This window comes from Protopterus annectens, chromosome 2.part1, assembly GCF_019279795.1.
Source record: "Protopterus annectens isolate FY-2018-M chromosome 2.part1, PAN1.0, whole genome shotgun sequence".
Lineage (NCBI taxonomy): Eukaryota > Metazoa > Chordata > Ceratodontiformes > Protopteridae > Protopterus > Protopterus annectens.
In genome coordinates, this window is record NC_056729.1 from 139,981,815 (window position 1) to 140,004,352 (window position 22,538).

Genomic DNA, 22,538 nt, shown 5'->3' on the forward strand with positions numbered 1-22,538 from the left:
CAGGGTTATTGTCAGGTCCCATAGAAGCTGTAGTCTTGGCCTTGGATAGTGCTGTTTTAACCTGTACAGCAGTAATACTGGGTGCCTGGCAGTCTACTGATATGGTGTTTGGTCCTTTGGGGGGGGCAACAGTATATATGGGCCTGGAAGAATATGCTCTTTGGTTTACTGATAACTTGTAGTTAGACAAAAAGGCAGCAACCAGCTTGCTTTCTCAACATTGTTAATTGCAAATGCTTGATGCTTATTGGATCCTATGTCTGCAGCAACACGTGTCAAGATGAATTTAAGTTCATCTGCCACCATAACAGAATCTCTTCTGAATGAATGGTACAGAAGCATGTAGAACAGAACTACAGGTCTGTTTGTTTGTGGTACATAAATGCACACATACATGTGTATGCATATTTATTTATCTGTTTGGTTATGTATTTATTTTCAAGGCTATACAATTAGCTTTACACTGATTTATCACATTTGCCAGAGACATTAATAGTACTAAGTGGAGGCTGTTAACCTTATTTATTCATCTGTATTTTGTGTATTTGAGTTTGCTAACCAAGAGCAATTACAACATTTGTATCACAGGGTCTTGGGAATGCAAACAAGGCAGCTTAGAGATATTATTTTTGTCTCATCTATTTGACACATTTGGTCATTAGGATCTGCAGCACCCACGAGATGGTAAGTGAGTCATCCAAGGATGAGCTGCCATGTGGGATGTGCATGCCGAACGGCCAGCATGGAACTGATTGCACAGCTTGATCCTCTAATGACTCGGATGTCATAAAAGCAGCAGTATATATAGTAGCAGTTAAGTACCGAATGCATTGATCTGACACTATCAATATGCACACAAAGCAGAGCAACAATTAATGTTATCATCAGGAAATCAATGACTAAACTTTGCGTTCTTGTTTCAGACACTTTTCTAAGGGTTTCATTATCAATTGTTTAATTAACTCCAGACAGAAGCTACAACTGGAGACACCCTACTGATTTAGATGGATTTTTTGCAGAAGAATTCTACATCACTCAATGGGTTGCCAGCTAGCTTACTGACAGAACCCAGATTGTAAAAGTAGCCGACTCCAAATCCAGCTCCAGACAAGAGACAAGTGGAGTACCTCAGGGTTCAGTCTGAGACCGCTCTTGTTTGGCATCTACTTCTGTGAAGTACAGGCCAACACTAAGGGATTCTGGCTAACAAAGTTTGCAGATGACTGCAAACTGGGAGCCATTATTGAATCCCCAAATGATGTGGATATTCTACAAAAGGGCCTTACATAAACAGATGCTTGGTGCCAGAGCCATGGGCTCAAGCTTAATGCCGAGAAATATATAGTTATCCCCTTTGGGAAAAACCATGTACCCATGAATTACCACTTAGGTGGCAGTACACTAAACACCGAAAGTATGATGAGAGACTTAGGGACACAGGTGGACAGTGATCTCACCTTCGATAACCACATCGCCACAACAGTCAGGAAATCCTTCTATGTGGCACACCTCATCACTAAGGGCTTTTCATCCAGAAAAGAGGAGGTCATTGTCCCTCTGTACTCATCCCTCATTAGACCCATTATAGAATGCAATGCCCCATTTGGTACGTACCTCACAAGACATCTGCAACAGCTGGAAAGGCCGCAGAAATACCTCACTAAAAGAATCACAGACCTAAAGCAGATGCCCTATCCTAACCATCTAAAAAACTCCAGCTGTACTCTGTGGCATATCGTCTACTCAGAGGCAATCTCTGCTTAACATACAAGGCCATGTCAAACCCTGAGCTCTTGGACATGCTCCACTTAAAGAAATCCCAATCCCTCAAAGCCACATGCTCCAGGGATCTAAACCTTGTCATCACAATGAACAAAACATGCTGGAGAGATAGGTTCCTGACCCAGAGACTCCCCATACTCTAGAATAGACTGCCCATACATGTCAAGCAGAGCACTTCCTTGGCCCTCTTTAAAAAGAACCTTGACGATTGGATGGGAGATAGGAAATTCACCCCAGGGATTACATCAGTCACCCTGCTAGACAGGGGTCCAGGGAAGTAAATGTTGTGGGAAGAAATATTCAGGGAATTTTTGTGGCTAGGCATGTACCAACCTATGAACCTATGGGGGGCTGTGCCACTCACACAACCTTATATATAGCTATTACCTTGATGGTTTCCAAACTGAAGAGAAAAGTGGAGAGTCAAAATAAAAATGAGAATTACTACCAGCACTGTAACAGAAAACAGCAGCATAAGAATAACATTTTACAGGGATGGCTGGAGTAAAACATAAGAAACAGCAATCATTGAGTTGTACCTTATGCAGATGAGATCGGTGAGATGCAGCCTTGTCTACTGCACGCAGAGTTTCTAGTTGGAAACTACTGTCATGGTAAGGTTCTCATTAGTGTCAGCAATACTACTCATAATCGGTTAAAGGAACATCAGGAAGCAGCACTCACTCTCTAATAGCTGATGTCTTTCTTCCAAATGGTGGTGCCACTCACTGAGGTTTAGTGTACTCTCATCCACCTTTGTTAGTTTATGTTACATATCTTAAGAGGGACCAAGACATATTGCTTAGACAGGTTGTGTCACTTGTTATTGTGAAAAGAAGATCAGAAGCATCCCGTAGGGAGAAAGCAGACTTAAAATGAGAAGGAAACTTGGGGTAGTTGTATTAATAGTAAAGACAGACAAAGAAGTGGCCAGGATAAAAAATCTTTGTGTGTAATCAGTGGTATTTGAGGTGTGGCTCATAGAGTGGAACTGTGAGTAAGGATCATAAATTTTAAGATGACTACTTTTAGGAGATTCTTTAATAATAAGGTAAGGGCTTTGTATGTACTTTTGCAGGAGGAAGAAGGACAATACAGCAGTTATTATTGAAATTTGGTCTGTGTTCATTGGAAAGAGGAGAATTTTTTTCCCAGGGTGTAAGGTTACAACAAAATGGAAAACTGCTAATATGTGTCTAGGTTTATATGGGAAGGAAGAGATTACATGTATAATTAATGAAGATGCAGGATTTTGTACATGGAAAGAAGCTGAGGCTTAGGTGGTTAGATTAAGGCAAAGAAAGAACTGTTACATGACTCTAGCATTGTCGTGGTATAGTTGACGCATGAAGTAGCAGGGCTTGACAGTAACATTTTACTGTGGTGGCTAGAGCAAAGGTTTAGCAGAAATGAGTACATTGCTTTTGAAGATTTTAATATGTCTTTAAATGGAATGCAATACTGTAGTGGAGATGGAGAGAAAGTGTATGCTGGACAATTTATAGAGATTTGTTCTGTATAGACTGGTCAATATCAAGGGAGTTCCTTATTGCCTCATATTTGGTATGAGCAAAAGAAGTTTTAATTGACATAATGATGGTGAACCTGCTACAGGACAATTACCTTGCCGCACAGTGGACCACGTCACACAGTGTAGATAATATCTGGACTTGAGCAAAAATACTGCAATACCAAGGAGCTGTGTTAGCATTAAACATATTAGGAAAGAAGTGGTGCAAAATTTAGAAAGCTGAAAGTAAAAAAAAAAAAAAAAAAAGGAATCGTCAGAGAAATATAAGCCATTTGAAACTAGCAATTGGCAATGCTGTGACCAAAAATATTACCAGGTTCGAAGAAGAAGATAACCTTTCTTGTTCACAAGGGATGCATTTTCAGTGAAAAATATTAAGAGCTGATAAGAACAATGAGTACTGGGTAGGGAGGATTCCCTAAAGGCTATGAAAATTGCAATGGCAGATTATGGTGGATAAGTACCTCTCAGATCATTTTCATTGATGATAGTCAATTTTCCAGATAAATTAATAAGAGAACTAGATACTAAAAGGAATAGATATCACTAAGTAAGAAACTGGTTTATCAGATGGTGGTAGGAAACACATGGATATGTCTGAGCAACTCACAATTTTAAAAGATTTTGTACCTGTTTTACATAAGAAAAAGTGGGTATGTTTGTAATATCTACTGTGAGGAGGTGCATATGTTTATAATGTGCTCGGACTTTACTGACGTAGGGCTTGTAATGGAAGACGTAAGTGATTTAGGAAATTGGACTGATCTGATCCCACATGGTATAACTCTCAGATGTCCAAAGGAATTACTGGTAAAAGTGGACAAAGTTATAGCTGATTCTTTTTAATGCATTGTTGCATAATTAAGACAAAAGTAAAATTTGCCTAGGAAGGGGACTTAGTAATGCTAATACCATTTTTAAGAGATGGGTAAGGGATCAACTATAGTACTGATATCAGTTGGAGAGAAAGTGATGAAAACTCTGTAAGAAAAATGAAGGAAGAACTGGTTCTGCCAAAGTAATTTTTGAATATTAGTCAGTAGCAGACTTAGGGGATTGCGGTGGTGGTGCTGCGGTAGCGTTGTTGCCTCACAGCAAGACGTTGTCCTGTTCAATTCTCAGCTAAAGCGTCTTCTGTGTGGAGACATGAGTGAATGGGCGTACCTTCGTTGAAGGTTGTACATCGGGGCTGGCAACTCGGTACGTAAAAATCTGCTGCCAATCATTAGCGGACCGGAGTTCCGCTGTGGTGACCCCTAGACAGGAAAAGCCAAAAGATACAACAACAACAGTCAGTAGCAGACTTAGAGCAGAAACTGACAATGGTAATTTTGACAATGTGCTACTCCTGAGTTTCAGAAAATCTTTTTACTTAGTACCTCATTAGAAATTCAGCACTCACCTCTGCAATTTTGGCACTGATCCCTAATATAAATATGTACATTAGAAGCTGCTGGGAAAAAGTAATCACTGTTCTGGCTGCATAGAGGGGATTTTTTAACTTTAAGGAAGTCTGCTACTGGAGAACCACAAGGGTCACTGTTAACTGCATTATTGTGATGCCTATTGTTTGCTAATATACAAAGTAGTCTTGATTATTTCTGCTTTAGTTTTTGATGAAGTGGTATATGGTGTGGATGCATTTTCAAGAAAATATTAGTAAACAATACAAATGGTTTTAAAAGTGGCTGGTAAGATTCAGTGCCAACAATTAAAAGTTACATATAGTGGAAGCAGTTAAAGATGACCTGTGTATACAGTAGGGTATACAGTAGGGTTTTACTGAAGAGTTCAAAGGTGAAAAAGATCTTTGAGATCTGAGAATTGTTATGCTGATTCAGTGTAATATGTGTGGGCATTTGGGGGGGCTAATACAGAGCTTTAAAGTATTGTGAAAGTGGATAGATTTTTGAAAGCTTGAAGATGCATTATGTTGTACAATGCAATCGCTGCACATCATGTTCTGAGGTGTTGTACGAGTACCGAATAACTTAAACAGAAAATTATATTTAGATGATACAATGAGTGTGTAAACACTGACAAAAATGAATAAAAAAGGTGAGGTGAGTAGTTAAAAGAAGAGTCTGGGACCAATTCATAAATACATAATTGAGAAAAGGAGTGGGTAAGAAAGAGATACTGTACAGGAGACAGAACAAGTTTTATAAAGTTGAAGAGATGGACAGTAACTACAAACAATAAGGAGGCAAATAATGTCATTACAGCACTTTTAGAAAACATTTCTTTCAGGACATGGCTGTGGATAATTGAATTCAGTTTCTGATTGACATGCCATATTAGTAATTCTGTTTTGGATAAGTTACATCGAATAGGTGAGGAAAGGTAGCTACAGAGTCACAAACTGCATACCTGAGTATCTAAAAAGATTACATCCTCCATCACTTGTCATTTTGTGTCTTTTTGTCCATACTAGGTTCAGTCAAATATGCATTTTCTCACCAGTCACAAGCTGCATATTTGAATGGTTACAAAAGACTGTACCATCTATTTCTACACTTGTTGTGTTTGCATCTAATGTGTCAGAAATAAAAATAAATAACTTAACAGAAAAGTTAATCAAGGAAGTACATATGAAATTTCAGAAACCACAGTGAAGTAATATTTAAAAAAAATGCTAGAACTCTTAGCATTCAAAATGTGGAAGAAAAATCATTGTTTTATGTGTACTGGACACAATTTATTGCATGTAAAATTGAACATATTTTAAGTTTGGATTTCCTGCCCTTCATCATCCTTCTTGCCTGCTTGTAGAGATACCTGGCCCTTGTGGTCTTCTGGTTTCAGGTAAGGGCATTGCAGATAACAAGAACCCTGTTTTATGCGACAACTTCAGTCAATCTGGACCATCATTCCTTACATGCATATTAGATATATGTTCCCCTTAAATTATATGCTTGCTTTCTGCAGTCTTTTCTATGCTTTGCATACAGAAATGAATTCTGATATGAAAAACTATATACAGTCATAAAATACTGCTCTATATCATTGCCTCTTATTACAGCTAGGGTTACCATCTGTCCGTCCTTTGCACAGGACAGTCCCTATTTGGGCACTTGTGTCCTGCGGGGGGGGGGGGATAAAAAATGGCAAATAACCTCAGCTTTTAGGATAAAAATATATTGTATGTTTTCTTTAATAGCAATTAAAAACAATTATTTTATATCTGGATCATCCAAATGTTATATGAACCAACATAAACAACTTAAATGCTAATAGAATAAGATTTTATTTTGGAAAAAAAGTAAAGACCTGTCCTTTGCACTGGCCATGGGTATGGTTTGTCCTGCTAAATCAGACGTTTCTAGAAAAAATGTCCCACTTTGGGCATTTGAAAAAGTGTCAACCATAGTAATTTACAGCATTATGATTGTACCTCTTTGTGTTATGTTGTCTTTTAAATGACTGCACGCACCGTGATTTCATTGCCTAGCATTTGATTTTTTATTTTTTTGTTTTGTTTCTAGGACCAGTAGATACTAACATTCTAGCTAAGTGTAACGCTTGTCTGTCCAATCCCTGTAAAAATGACGGAACATGCAGCAATGACCCAGTAGATTACTACAGATGTGTATGTCCATATGGCTTCACGGTATGATATTCTTTTAGAATAGCTATATAAGATAGACTTTTAAAACAGTTGCTTGATTTTTACATCAGAATCAAAGAAAAACATAAAGTTTTCAAAGTTCTGATTTTGTCCAGTGTATAGTACAGTCACGTCTCACATGTCACTTATTTTCAGGGCCAGGATTGTGACACACCAATCCATGCTTGTATCACTAACCCTTGTAAGAATGGTGGAACTTGTCACTTAAAGGAAGGAGAGAAAGACGGGTTTTGGTAGGTAACTGTTTTACACATGTAAAATACTATTTTTTTTCACTTCATGATTAACTTTACCAGCCATTTTAATACACAGTGTTTAGAGGGTGTAAATGTTCAGAACAAAGACCTCAGTAAAACTGTAGGTTAAACATTCTTTCTCAGACTGGTGCACCATGCTGTGAGCTTTTTAGCCAGCAATTATTTCATCACAGAATATGATTATTTCTGAAATATATCATGAATTATGTAGTAGCGAAGCCTAACAAATTGCTATAATTTTTTCACACTGGAATAGTAATCCAGTCATTATCCTTATTAAATACTTCTTCAGAATTAGCTAGTCCTCATTTCTGCACTTCATTTGACAATTACCAATATGTTTGTATTTAAATTTATATGAATGCCAATTATCCCTTATTTTTATTGTGTAGCTTAACATGTCACCATTTGTTAAACCTAGTAGTTTGATTATGAATCTCCACCTCTTATATCTCCTTTTTGAAATAAGAGTTCTTTAACCATTTTATGATCATTGCTATGGTTAATCCAACATGATTCTGTAGTCACATGTAAGAAATCTGGATAATTAAAAAATACTGTTGTACTTCTTTTATGCTTATAGGTGTACCTGTGCAGATGGGTTTGAAGGGGATGCCTGTGAGGTAAATATAGATGATTGTGAAGACAACGACTGTGAGAATAATTCAAGTTGTGTAGATGGGATAAACAACTACACATGCCTCTGTCCACGTGATTACACAGGTAAATGCTTTGCAGCACTGAATGTGTAAAGATCTTCACACATTGCAAGCAGGTATAATAATGCAATGATGGTAGGGCTCATTAGTGCTTAGTTTACATGCAGTTGCTGACAAAAATATATACAGTGCTGTAGTCCTGTGAAGTTATTAAAATTAATGAAAATAACTAAACTGACAAGATACTCAGTAAGGGAATTCATACAAACTGATTCAGAATGCAAATACATGGTATTTCTTAGTACTTACTAAAAAACACTTGATTCAGAAAGTGGGCACTAATGCAGTTACCAGAAGCACAATAATATAATATTTTTGTGACTACATGTCATCTTCTGATATTTTATAGTGATTATGAGTATAGAATGTGGCAATCCTGATATCGTGTTTTTATTCTAAACTTCTCAATCAAAAATAATACTCAGATATTGAAGCACCTTTAGCAGATTCAATTTGTAGTACTTAAATATGAGAACCAACTAAACAATCATATAACTCTGATTTTTATGAACATAGTCATATACAAAAGGGAGAAAACTACAGCATACATTGTAAGTAGTGTATTTCATGTTTTTGACCAGGAGAAGCCACTTGACGAATAATCCTCCCCCATAAGTGTATTCTGGCAAGTCTTAACTATTAACATACATTATTTACTAACACTTTTACCTGATATGGTAATAGGCATCATTGATTCAGCCATCACTAGTGTTATCCAAGGCAAGGCTTTTTTCATTCAGTTTCATAATTTAATACTCATCTTTATTTTATTAAAATATCTGCTGTCCAGGATACATCACCATACATTGTATACCATGTAATACAAAGTACTGACCTTTTGTAACTCATTGCTAATATAAAATGAAAACTTAGATTAGTTCTATCTATATTAATTATTTTTGCTCCAGAGTCTGTTTGCATTTGCATCTGTGACCTCTGCAGATCTCATTGCCTGCTTTGTTATGCATTTGATAGCATGGCTTTTTTGTTGCATTCACCCAGTGTGCTCTGTTGTCATAATGCAATGTAAAGTCTCTTGTCTCTTCTATCTTTGTTACTCCAAGCTGCTAATCTGAATGAGGTGGAAAAAGGTCAGTTGCATTCTGCTATGCCAATACTTTTTTTTTAACCTGGCTACTTGAAAAAGTCTTTTTCTCACTTTTTCCTATCTTGAAACCATAAACGTTTTCAGCATTTTATATGCAGACATCACTGCAGGTAAATTATGTTAGCATCATACACAGATGTCAAATGTGCTGATTTAATTTATCCTTCTGTGTGCAATGATGTTATGCTGGCAAGTATGCATCCATGGCTATCTGTGCATTTAAACAATCTCAGTATTGATACTAATATTAAGTCTTGTCCAAAGTATTAACAATTAACATGGAATTTGAGAAAATCTTGAAAGATGGAAAAGCACAGAATAGGCTGTAGTCCTTTATCAGATATATCTACTTTTATTTTGGTTTACTTCTATTGGTAAACATGCCTGGGAAGGTATTGTTTGCCTGTCATAATTGTCCTGTATTCTGATATGATTGTTTTAAAGCTGTAATCCAGCATATGATACATAAACTATTTGAAAACTGTTACTGTTACAGAGGACAATGATTTCTATAAAGACAACACAGCAGCAGAGTATCTGAAAAACATTTACCTTGACACCTAGAAATTAGGAAAAAGAAAATGTAGAAAAATTGCTGTTCTGTGCATTGTGAATTTTGTTACAGCTTCTGGTTCCACAAATATGATGTGCTAATGTAACTGTAGGGTTATGTCTGTGATTCACAGAGGGCAGCTCAACAGTACACTATCCACCACTGCATGGATGAGCTGTGCACTGAGCTGAGTGGTGCTGCCTGCTGCAATTCTTACAGATTCATAATCACGCACATCCTCACAAGTGCAACTTGCTTAATATAGCAGTTTTCACTCCTCAGCTGAGTGCCATCCCAACCACTGCTACAAAGTTGTTTGGGTCCCAGCACACTACAAATAGGCACAAATGCCCCCACCCAAACTGACCTACATATGCACAAACACACATACATGCTCATACATTTTCACACAGACACAGATTTCCATAAAGTCATTAGCTACTACTTACCTGGATCAACACTGTCTGCAGAGTAAAACTGCCCTACTCCCCTTACACTGAATCTTGTCATTAAATGCATAGGTACACACTGCTACCGCACAGTGTACACCTTCTCATGTTCAGGTTAACTTGCATACTGCAGAGTTTTTGACTTCTGTACTATTTAAGTTTACTAAATGAGCAGTATGAAAGGTTGATTATGGGTCTTATTAGCACAAGCGCCATCCCTACTACACAATTTATATACTACACTCAGAAACCTGCTGCCTATTAACACAGAACTGCAATAATATGCAGATGAGACTGTGAATCAGACCAGAGTTGTCTAATATGCAAGCTGCTCTGTGCACAGTAGTGTAGCAAGCATGGGGAAAGTGGGGCATGTGCAATCCTGACCTCCCTTTCCTAAATTCTTCTTTCGGAACTGGAAAGCAACTTTGTGAACTTTTTTTTTTGGCTCTTCCAATGAAGAGCTGTTTCAGGGAGGGGGCGTGTGTCTGGGAGGGGGCACAACCTTCAGACTGCCATAAGCAGTTTGTTGAAGCTGCCCTTTTTTTTTTTTCCTTGTTTTTTTGTTCTTTTTTTTTTGACTCTGCAAATGTGGCAGGGCAGGAGGTGTGTCTGGCAGGGTGTGTGATATTCAAACTGCAATAAGCTGTCTGTGACGTCCCTCCTCTGGGCCAGTAATCAAAGAGCTTCAATCCTCACCATGGACACTGGTAAGGGACATTTACTTGGGACAAAAATGGATATACACAGTATTTTCAGATGCAGCTCTCTACTCCAAGCATAATTTCCCTTAAGGGCACACAGGGAACACACTCCCATCCTGGGGCTGGGTTTCCCTCTGTCTCACCCCAGGCCCCAAATAAGACCCCACACTGACAGCAGCTGTAGAGCTGAGTCCTCAGCTAAGTGTTCCAAGCCAAGTCCTCCACCACCCTCTCTGTGAAACCAGTGCTCTGTGTTCCTGCACCAAGCTGCTGACACACACACTCTTTGAGATTTGATTTTCACACACACACACACACACACACACACACACACACACACACACACACACACCTGGGAAAGGCTGTCACATATTTACCAGCTATGCTCCCTCTCTCCAGACAATAAGGTAGATACTGCCACCAGAATACTCCAAAGCCAGCTACTGCAAGACTCTTACAAGGGTACCCAATCATACTGAGTAAAATTAATACTAATACAACTGGTAGTGTTTGAACAATGCAGCAAGGCTTTCACGAGCAGCCACAGTATCACCAAATAAGTATAAGTACTCTCAAAGGTTAAATATTTTGTAAAAAGACCAGCCACAATGAAAAGTTTAACAGAGTTTCAATCACAGGAAATATTAAAAATAACACAGATGGAAAGATTTACACAGATACAGAAGAACAATACTTAACTAATCTCACTAAGTTTTCCTGAATGATCTAAAGAATTACTGTCCCCTAGTTTACTTACTAGAGCAAGGCAAGATGATGTCGGTGTGTGGTCTTCCTTGTCAGGTTTCACAAACAGACTGCTCTGAGACTTCTGTCTCATCTAGTGTTAAAACATCATTTCAGTGCTGGATTACAGAATGACATCACATATATCTGGTCATCTGAACTGAACCAGAATCTAGTACATAATGTCATAATACACACATACAGCTTTGCTAAGATGTGCTATAGCATCTGGAAGGTATAAAACCATTTCAAAAACTTCCGCACTTCCAGGGTAGCAATTAGTTCATTCCTAAGGACACAACAGTAGGATTTCTAGTCCTGGTTTTCACAGACATTTAGTCTCTGGCTGCAGACTGAACTGTAAGATGCAATCCTTATGGCCTAAACCAGGTAATTTAATTTCAGATTAGTTTTCAAGGGTTCCTAGTATTTTAGCGAACGCTGTTTAGTCGAACGTCATTACGTGAAATGGCAAAATACCGAAAGCATGGAACAGAGATTTTTTTCCTAGGGAAAAAAAAAATCACTGGGCCGTTTTTGGGACTTTGCCATTTCCTCCACTGTGGTACAATCTCGGAGTTGGTATATTTAAGTAGGGGGTGTGTTTAGTTAGCTGGACTGAGATTAACCTCTTCTCTTCCAGTATACTCTGCTACAATATATTCATTTCAACAGTTACAATACAGTTTGACATACAGGTATATTTCTTTTCTGTCCAGCAGGACATACTGTCGGTACATTTTTAACACAAGCAGTTTTACAAAAACATTTTCAACAGAAGCACCTATGCAAATTAGTTTGATATAGAAATGACATATACTTCTTTACAAAACTCCAGCTAGCTATGCTGGCATATGTTACAGATCCACTGTCCTACTTCTCCTGGCATAGCTGCCAATACCTCACATCATCACACTGTCTATTGGAGCTGCTCTTTTTGAGCAAGGGGGTGGGATACTAGTTTGAGGACTGGTCCAGGGAGGTGATTCAGCCAGCTACTCCTCTGTGCATGTCTGTGAACCCAAGCCTTAATCGTTACAGCAAAATCAATGATGACTTATCTTTAGAAAGAAACACAAATAGTAAATAGTGTAGAGTTTCACAGTAGTGGAATACCTTTCAGGACAGCATTCATAGGCTTGTTCATATTTTATTAGCTTTACCTTCATGTTGCCCTAGGAAGTATGTAAACTAAAACATAACTTGTAACCTAATATCTAAATTATTATCACCTTTACTTTTTTTAGCAAGAGTTGTCACTTTCACTTGTCAGCATGACTGGTATTGTAAAAAGACACAGAAAAATGCCACTGGTCTGTCTCAGTCTGCGGAAACAACATATTATGCATTTCAGACATCAACACCTGATCTAGTCAATGGACTCAGAAAAACTTAATTAGTAGCAGAGTCTGTGAAATGTTCATGGACTTCAGGAAATGCTAATCTATATTTAGAATGCTAAAATTCACTTTTGCAAAGATGCCAAAGACACATTCTGTGGTGCAGTAAAAATAACAAAATTATCTAACTGTGGATTGCACCACCAAATACACATATCACCCCCCTCCCCTCAACACACACAGATTGTATGCCTCTTTTCTATCTGACACTGTTTTTTCAGTGGACTGTGAATGTCTGCTTCGTATCTTCATGTAAAATTAAGCATAAGGGCCATCATGCATAGCATTCTAATATGGAAATGCTACTAACTTGTATGTTGCATTATAATGCGATTTATGAAAGTTTGTTTATTTTTTTATTTGTTTGTCTATTTTACTGTAAATTGTTAACTATTTGAGATGGTACATTGACCTTTTTCAAGCATGACATGGGCCATAAAGGCAAGGATAATAATGATATAAATGGATAAATTAATGCAAATTAATCCAAGAGCAATTTTTCTGGATATGGGAGCAATCAGACTACTTGGAGAAAATCCAGGTTCCTATATTGAGAACATACAGACTCCAGACAGTGATGAAAGGCCAGAACTGAATCACAATACTTGGAGCTGTTAAGCAGAGATATAACCTCTTTGTAAAAGAGAAAGAATACAAACCTGTTTTTTTTATTCATATCTACCCTGAATGTTACAGTTTCCTTTGCAATAATGACACTGACATCAGCAATGTATTTGTATTTTGCTTTATTAAAGGAAATAAGAAAAAAACATAAAGAAGAATTAACTGGTTTTGTTGACAATCACTTGTGTATGGTATCATAATTCTCTGTTACAAATGCCAGCATTCTTAAGTATGTATAAAAAGATTACCTTTACTTAATGGAGCACATCTGGAGTGGCCCTTCCTCTTATGGGATGTGCTCTTGAAATGTGCACCTGCTTTCACAATACTGAGATGGAAAAGATAATATATTTTTATGAATGCTTGACATATTCAGATTTTAGAGCAACATAGGTCAACTGGAACAAATTGCTGAGTTCAGCTAAGTGACATCAGATTCCTCAATATGTGACTGTTAGACCTTATCGCTGATTTGAGGGATTAGCAGAAACATGGGTATGATTATGATTAGCCATCTGGAAGACAGGCTGTATGTGTGCTACATGCTGGAATACTGGGCTCAAAAATACAGATTGTTGACTAAAACTCCTGTTAAAGTTTGTCATTCTCAGAAACCTTGAGAATATCATTCAGCATATTTTAGAGTCAATCTGTCTATCTCCACATAGGAATTAAAAAATGTTCCACTAAATAATGACTGCATGACTGTAAAGGTAAAGAATAAACAAATTTAGCAAATGCTCATAATAGCACACATATTTATATATATATATATATATATAATTATGTAGCATTCACACAAGTGTTGAGTATGTGTTTCATTATGTGTTTGCTTCCTCATCCTGATTCCCTGAAGTTACAGTTTATCCACTGCATTTTCTGTTCAACTAATGATACTAAGAGAATGCAGTTCATGTAGCTATCAGGTATTCTGTTCACCATTGTTGGGTATTACTACCGCTCTCCATTGCGCTGCTATCATGGAGTGAGAATATTTAAGCAAGAGGGGGTGCCTGTCACGTTACTGTTGTATGGGTTGTCGTTTCGGGTACTGGTTTTGACTGTCTATGTAGTTGTCTCTGTAGTGGGAATGTGCATATGAGTTAACCAATCAAAGCAGATTCTCACTCTTTTGTAAGTACATGTGTGTGTGTGTGTGTGTGTGTGTGTGTGTGTGTGTGTGTGTGTGTGTGTGTGTGTGTGTGTGTGTGTTTGTGTACATGCACACCTCTCCACAGTCAAGAATTTTGCAGAATAACTAGGATTTTGCCTTATACATTTGGTCTTTTCCTCATAAAATGTGTGATTTTCCTGCAAATCATAAGAGGATTGAAGTTATTAGTTTCATGTTTCGTATCCTTCAGAAAATACATGCTAATGCAAAAATCTGTTATTTTGTAACTTCTTAAGTTTATAAGTACAGTATTTAAAGCTATCCCTGATGTTGGGCAATTGTCCTCCGATTATTTTTTGCTTTGTCCAGAATTCTTCACTAAAAGGTTGAGAGATATGAAGTGCGGGTGTGAGTTTATCCTCCTTAATGTTTAATTTATGGTTTGTGTTCCCAAAGATGACATTCCATATTAAACTAATAAGGGTTTGCCATCAAAATGTCATGTTATGTGACCATGGAAGGGTGAAAGGCAATTTCCCGAGGTGTTGTAATACTGATTTTTAAAATAAATTCACAAGAGCGAACGCCAGTGTGCATTCGCTCTTGTAGATTTGTTATTTTGAATGGAGATCGCACTATAGTGGAGACTGGGAAATTTACCCATTCCTTCACTGTAGTGTGATCTCAGAGTTTGTATATATAAGTAGCAGGGGGTGTGGGGGATGCAGAGGGCTTGCCCCCCTACAAAACGTTTGTAGCACATAACCGGAAGTGTAGGTATTTTCGGTAAAGTAGACATTCCTGAGTTGTCGACTTTCCTTAATTCCCACTTTCAGTTATGTGAACAGTTATTGGATTTTACGACATTTCAGGTCGTATACTTGAACACTCGCACTAGTCTGTTGCGAGATTTTTGATATTAAACCACTAATAAGTATAACTCTTACGAGAATTCAAGGTTAACATAAGCGTATGATAATCTGATGCTAAAACATTCATATTGCAAAAACTATGGTGGATATTCAGAAGCATTTTTTACATAATCAAATATCAAGGATGCCATACCATAACTATATAGCTATGAATGAGGACAGCCATAGCACCAACATGCTGAGAACAAGACTGCATAGTAAATTACTGTAGCCAAGATATAGGCAGCAGTGACCCAACTGAGCTGTAGTGAAATATTGTGCTAGAATCTGTCATGTGAATGACATTAGAAGAGCAGTAAGTTGGCATATGCCTGAGGCTACATGAGCTCACCCAGCTCATCATATTGTAGCACTGCTTTGAGTAGGCAGCAGTGGTCCAGTTCAACAGTCACAGCATATTTCATCAAATAAGGGAGGAGAAAAGGGGGAACAGCAAGCAGAGGAACACATATAAAGGTAATGGAAGGAGTGACAAACACAGGGGAGAAGGACATTTGTTGGGACAAGCTACTATTTTATATATTTGAAGAAAGAAAGTAGATGAGGAAGGTAATAAGGAGCTTGTGTGGAATGAATATAGGATGTAGTGAAGGCAGCAACAACAGACAAACAAACAAAAATGCAGACCAAGACAGATAAATTCATATGGACACATAATATTGGGACAATGGTGAAGGGAAACAGGCATACAGAATGGGAAAACTAGTAATAGGCAGGTCTACAAAGAGGATATGGGCAAATGACATGTAAAGGGAAGGAATACCAGGACAGGAGATAAAGATAGAAACAGGGGTCCTGTCTGACCAGAGGAGGCACCATCAAGACATCAATCACTTCCATGGCTGACACTATTGCAGATTCTACAATAATCCTTGTTATATACTAATATATTTTTTTAAAAAGTAAAAGACTTGGGTGTGGGGGATTAACTGAGTCAATTTAATATTTTAGATGGGATGTTAAAAAGTCAGATGTGATTAATCATACTAAATCAGTAGGTTAGTTTAGGCAGAATAAACCACTTGAATAGAGAAAGATAACATTCTTGAAAAACTTACAAAAATGCACCACTGGAAATGGCTATAAGTATTGTGGCTTTGTACTGCCCGGGTTGTATTATAACAATTTCTTACATTTTTCTGCTGTATTTTTTTTATAAATTCTTGCTTGTTACTTTTCTGAAAGTCTGTGTGGTGAAGATCATTGAAAAATACCTTGACAAAGTCAGTGGATAGTAGAATGCAGCAGTTTATTTATGTTACCACAATAAGCAATAGGAATTTCGTGTCAGCAATGTCACCTCCAGCCTGTTGGCTAACTCAGCTTTGACTTCAACTGTATTTCAGAGTTTGATCCCTAACAGTTTACAAAAAAAAGTAAAACCAAATAAATTTAAACATGGCATAATAATTAGTTAAAAGAAAACATAAATTAAAATAATGCTAAAACAGACTGGCAATTTTAGGTATGGTGAAGGTCAAATCAGTGGGCTGGCTTCTGCCTTGGAATTAGTCATATACAGTAAGAAAGATGAGAAATGACACATGCTCAGCTTAGCTCAACAAACCAGGATGCAGAAGGCATTTTTACTGAAGCAAAATACTAAATTAGACTAGAGGATAAAGAAAATTAAACATGCCATAATAATATGCAAATTTCAAAATGTCAGTGGTGCAAGAGGTTGCATACTCATTTTTGGTACAGAAGGTTGTGGGTTCTACTCCCTCTCCAGGTGGATTGATTACTGACAATACAGTGTAGTATAAGGAGAGTGCTGACTCCTAAATTCGACAACCTTCGGGTGAGATGTTAAACTGAGGCCCCATCTGCATGAGTTGGTGGTACCTTAGATGGATGCAAAAGATCCTACAGCATCTATCTAAAAGAGTGGAGGAACATCCCCGATGTCCTGACCAAATTTCGCCTAGTAGTTTAAATACCACCTACCCTGGAATGAGTCCACTAGCCCAGTGGGACTAACCTGGTCAACCAAGAATAAAAAATAAAAATAAATACATTTCCCGATATCAACAAGGAATGCTGCTGAGTTTAAAGTTTTGAGTGCCTCAGAGTGCGCAGGTTTTCTTGAGAATGTGTTTATCACTTCTTAGCCCCAGTTCTAAAGATCCTGATGCACATACAAATTCAATTACACAATAAGTTTCATAATTATAAGAACAAAGAGAAAATATCCTGGTCTACCTGAGTGGGTACATCCCTGAGATATGGTCCTGCAGCATTTTGTCACATGGAGAGTTTCACGTGTTGACTTCTGGTCAGCTCACAGCTGAGGCAAGATTCTTGCTCTGTGTTGTAAGGTGGTGTCAAAGGAGTAAAATGAAGGTGTCAGTGATTTACCCAGTTACACTGTGAGTTATGGTAGATCGGTAGGTTATGAGTGCCTATTGTCATTTGCAATGATGAGCTGAATCAGCATGATGGCCAAGCTAACATTTCTGAAAAGCTGGCAGACAAAGAATAGGAGGGTTACTGGTAAACAAAGTAATGTCTCCTGATCACACATTGGATGAGCCTTGTGACAGTCAATCTACTCAGGCACCTTATCAGCAAATGGTAACCAATGTGGGATGGGAGTGCTGCCTGAGATATATGTCATTTTTTCTACATCACTCAATGTGTTCCTGGTGAATCATGCAACTTTGTACCTTCCATCAGATAAAAGTATATTGATTATTTAGTTTGCATGATCAACAAAATTAAGTTTACTGGTAGAAGCAGATTTCCCACAAACCAGCATATGTTGCTATGCACTGATTGGACTTAAATAGAACACTGGATTGGGAGTAACTGAATAGCTATAGCTAACTGGTCATTATTTCTGTACTTAAACTCTGTATCACAGTGTTTATAAATGCTTGTTTCATTAGCCAGGACTGTGGTTGCTGGGCACTGTACCTAGCTACTTGTCAGATTGGGTGATAAATAAGGGGTACTTTAACTGAATGCTCTCTGCATCTGATATTTCCATAATTCAGCAGGTAGGAGGTAATGCTGTCATTTTGTTCTGCATGAAACATTTCATGATGTGCTCTCAGGACAGTATACAGGCCTAGGTTATGTGAACAGTCATGGTTTCCTAATACTTTTAATTCGGATTGTTTGACTGACACTTAGGCAACTCCTCCAAGGCCGTATGTACCAGTTTCCTTTCATTTCTTCTTTTTTCAGATTGTCTGTTTTGACCAGCAGATTCTGTATGGGTGGTGGCTGACAGGTTAATGTAGACAGTCTCTGTGTGATGCATCTGTTCCAAGCAATGAAGATGGGAAAAGATTTTTATTCCGTGGATTATTTGGTCCCTTGAATTAGATTGTAAAGCCATATTGTGACAGGCTGGATTGTCCAGGTTAGGGCTGAAGAGAGTGATAGGGTTGTTTGCTTACAGGACCGTTTTCCTTCTCCTTACTTGTGTTTATTTGTGGCCAAGACTACTTTACCTGAGACTTAAGCCCCCTTTGTAAATATTATTTATATAGCTGTGCTATTTAATCTTATTATGTTGGCTGTATTAATAGTTTGTAACTCTGACATCTGGTTTCTAAATAAAAAAAGTGTTTTTAATGTCTCAAATTCCAGCCCTGCATCAATAATTACGTGCATGATTGGGGATGTGGAGAAGGACAGTAATGCCAGTTGCATAACTGATAAAGTTTGACATGGCCTTCAAGATTAGTGTTCAATGTAGATGTGCTTAAGAGCAGAGTAAATACAGAGTAGATGGTTTCAACATTTTCATATGCTCTTCCTGGATATACTCCTGCAGCTGACTCACCCCCTTCTGAATTTGATAAACTTAACTAAACAGTTGCAAGATAGCTATTTTGTTCTTTTTTATACATTAAAGATGTGTGAACTGTTTTTTCTGGTCTGATCAAATTTTGTGGAGTTTGAAGTTGTGGAGTCAGGATCCTGACAGGTATAAAATGGAATCTAGGGAGATCACTTCATGAGTATTTCTCTATTTATTTATGTCTGATGTTTCCTTTCTCTCAGATTAGATCCATATTCAATACAATTATAGATTATATACAGGATGAGTTGCTATTAGCTGAGGAATTTTGCTTTGATTTCACCTCCACCTTTAAGTGTACTACCCCTGGGTATAATAAGACAGTTCACTTGGACAAATTTGAAGTTGCTGGATGTGTGGGTCCCTAGTAAATAACAGGGTGATTTTATTCATTCTTCAAGTTAGTGATAGATTTGACAGGATTTTCTACAGTAGTAGTTAGTAGGCAAGATGGCCCAGTAGCCTCTCACTATTTCCCCCCTTTCCGATCATACATATTTGATTTAGGAGCTCTCCCTTGGTTCTCTGTCCAAAGTCTTTAAGATATTCTGACTTCTCATGTTTTGAATGACATTGAATGGGTTTTGTGTCTGGTTTAATGCAAAGATAGAAGAAGTTGTGAAAATGCATCATGATAAATCAATGCCTGTGTTTTTAAATGGAATGCATTTAAAGGGCTCTTACATTGTCAGCTCCAGGCTTGGACTGCCACCTTGTGAAATGGTTTGACAGAAAAGTATGAAGTTATATAACAGAGTTTAGCTATCTTACCTTCATGTTTTAGAAAGCAGGAAGAGATGCTTAGGGAGTTCGTAAAGTATTTGAGAAGAGACTGCAACAAACTGTTGGACTGCAGCCATGACTCAGTGTCCTCATTTGCAGTTTTACTCTGCCTGGACCAAGTCTCTCTAGTCACTACTGAAGTGAGTGGGTGCAGTTTGGGTTTCAGTGAGTCTCAGCTTTCACAACCAGGTTCTGTGGGCCCACAAATTATCTACCTCGGATATCTTGTCCATTCATTTAAGATCTATGAAGAGGTCATGAGCAAAGGGATCTGTGTCATATGGGATCTGTTGTCTACTTTTTTCATGGTTCAGGTCTTCTGCCGCTACCAGCTGTATTACTAAGAACTAAGACATCTCTTTAGAGTCAGAAACTGGGCATAATTATGAAGAACTTGAAGGGGAGAATAACACTGACTGGAATTAATGGGTTGCCCATGAATGTCTATGAGTTCCTCTCATCTGTTATAAAGGAAATATTAATAGAAGTAGAGAATTATCATGTTGAGAGAAGCTACCCCCATCTACACTCAGGTATGTCTGTACTTCAGTGGGGTTTAAGTCAAGGAAAGACCTTACACTGGCAGATGGCTGTAAGTCCTTTTCATTAAGTACTAGTAATTACAAAAATTACTCGGCAGTTTTAGGCTGCTCTTTCAAATCATTTAGCTGGGTGACAATCTCAACTTCACCAGCATTAGATATGATTTGTTCCATGTCACTATATTAGTGATACTGTAAGAAGGACGTCTGAAAGTGTGTAGCTGGTCTGAAGATTTTAATATTGGTATTGATGTTGAGAGATCACTTGACACCATTTTATGGGATTTATTTTCTGAAGTGTTGGCTCAGTTCTGGCTTCCTAATCATGATTACTGCAGTAATAGAGGTCTGTTTGGGTTCTCCCTCCTTTATTAAGTTTGTACATAACTGCTAAGTATGACCTTTATGCAGGTACAAGGGCACTTGCCCTTTATCACCTTTGCTATTTAGGTTTGATAGTGGAGCCTCTCCCTCTGGAGCTGTTGGTCTTTCTCTCATCCTTGTAGGAATTGGCCATCTTCCTGTATTGCAGCATGTGTTTACAAAGTGTCACTATGTGTTTAACTGCTTCCACACCTTTGGAATAACTACTGGGAGATAATGGAAAGTTTGGAACAGTTTAAACATATCAAACAACAAAGGAAACCTAGAAAAGGGCTGCTCCAAATGCTTGACAAATCAGGGACAAGTGTGGGGTACATCTGAGCAGTTGATTGACTTTCATCTAATGCAATGGTTGGGGATGTGACTTCCACATGAACAAAGACTAGAAATGATTGTCACTATTAATTCCTAAATTTTTCTTTCATTTGGTTATTTTCATGATATTTCACAGTGATATCCCAATCTGGGATGGTAGTCCAAGTTGGTGTAATGGCACTGTGGATTTCCCTGGAACATAAAGCTGTGTGAAAAGACTGGGATAGATACCAGGTCTGTTTAATTAGGTGAAGGGTAAAGCCTGTCAGTTCAAAACGTACTGGGGAAATGAGACATTTGAAAAAGCACAGTGTTGACTGTAACAAAATATTATCTCAGCATAGTTTCTGTTGGGAAATACTCTGCGTACAAGGGACATTACCAAGATTTTGCATCTGGAAGGATAGCAACTTACATTGTTATTTACTGTGTGTGGAGGAGGTAGTGTTTTATTGGGGTGTAGAAATATCTTTTCATTTGCCAGCTATAAAATGTCTTCTATATCAAAGGGTTGCTGATTATTTGGGGAGCTGTCTGTGCTATGAGCAAGGCTGGCATTGCATTGGAGGACTCAAGGACTTTAAATATTCTGCATACAAGGGACATTGCCAAGATACAATCTCCCTCCAGATTCTGCATCTGGAAGGATAGCAACTTACATTGTTATTTACTGTTTGTGGAGGAGGTAGTGTTTTTTCAGGGTGTAGAAATATCTTTTCATTTTCCAGCTGCAAAATGTCTTCTATATCGAAGGGTTGCAAATTAGCTGGGGAGTTGTCTGTGCCATGGGTAAGGCTGGCATTGCACTGGAGGACACATGTTCTTTTGGCAATTGTATGCCATGAAACATAAATTGCAGATGCTGGAGGGCCTGGTGACTCTTATAAACACCTGCCCTTTCTGTGTCACCTATATGATGCACCATGGGCTGTTGCTCCTCCTTGTGGGTAGAAAATTTATAAGAATGCAGGTGAGGCTCAATCTCCATTTAACAGGAATGTGATTTTGAAGGTCCTGCTGTATGGTGTCCTTTTATCGGTAATTTATTTATTTACATGGAGGCTGTCGCATTCTGTTTCTATACATAAAAAAGGAAATGTTTGTTCATAGGCAAATGCTAGGCAAACAGTCTGCAGACCATTACAAACCTAGCTAATA

General features: G+C 37.9%; 1 protein-coding gene across 7 annotated transcripts in view; it reads left to right on the plus strand.

Moving 5' to 3' along the window:
* The window catches only part of SLIT2 (slit guidance ligand 2), a 1,414,056-nt gene that overhangs the window by 1,277,533 nt on the left and 113,985 nt on the right, over nucleotides 1-22,538 (plus strand). For 5 of the 7 annotated variants that reach the window (XM_044062070.1, XM_044062071.1, XM_044062074.1 and 2 more), the window contains 4 exons: nucleotides 6,799-6,923; nucleotides 7,077-7,174; nucleotides 7,782-7,921; nucleotides 8,982-9,008. In XM_044062070.1, the coding sequence (XP_043918005.1) occupies nucleotides 6,799-6,923; nucleotides 7,077-7,174; nucleotides 7,782-7,921; nucleotides 8,982-9,008 (390 nt within the window). The remainder of the gene's footprint in view (nucleotides 1-6,798; nucleotides 6,924-7,076; nucleotides 7,175-7,781; nucleotides 7,922-8,981; nucleotides 9,009-22,538) is intronic. The other 2 variants (XM_044062072.1, XM_044062073.1) reach the window with 1 other exon arrangement.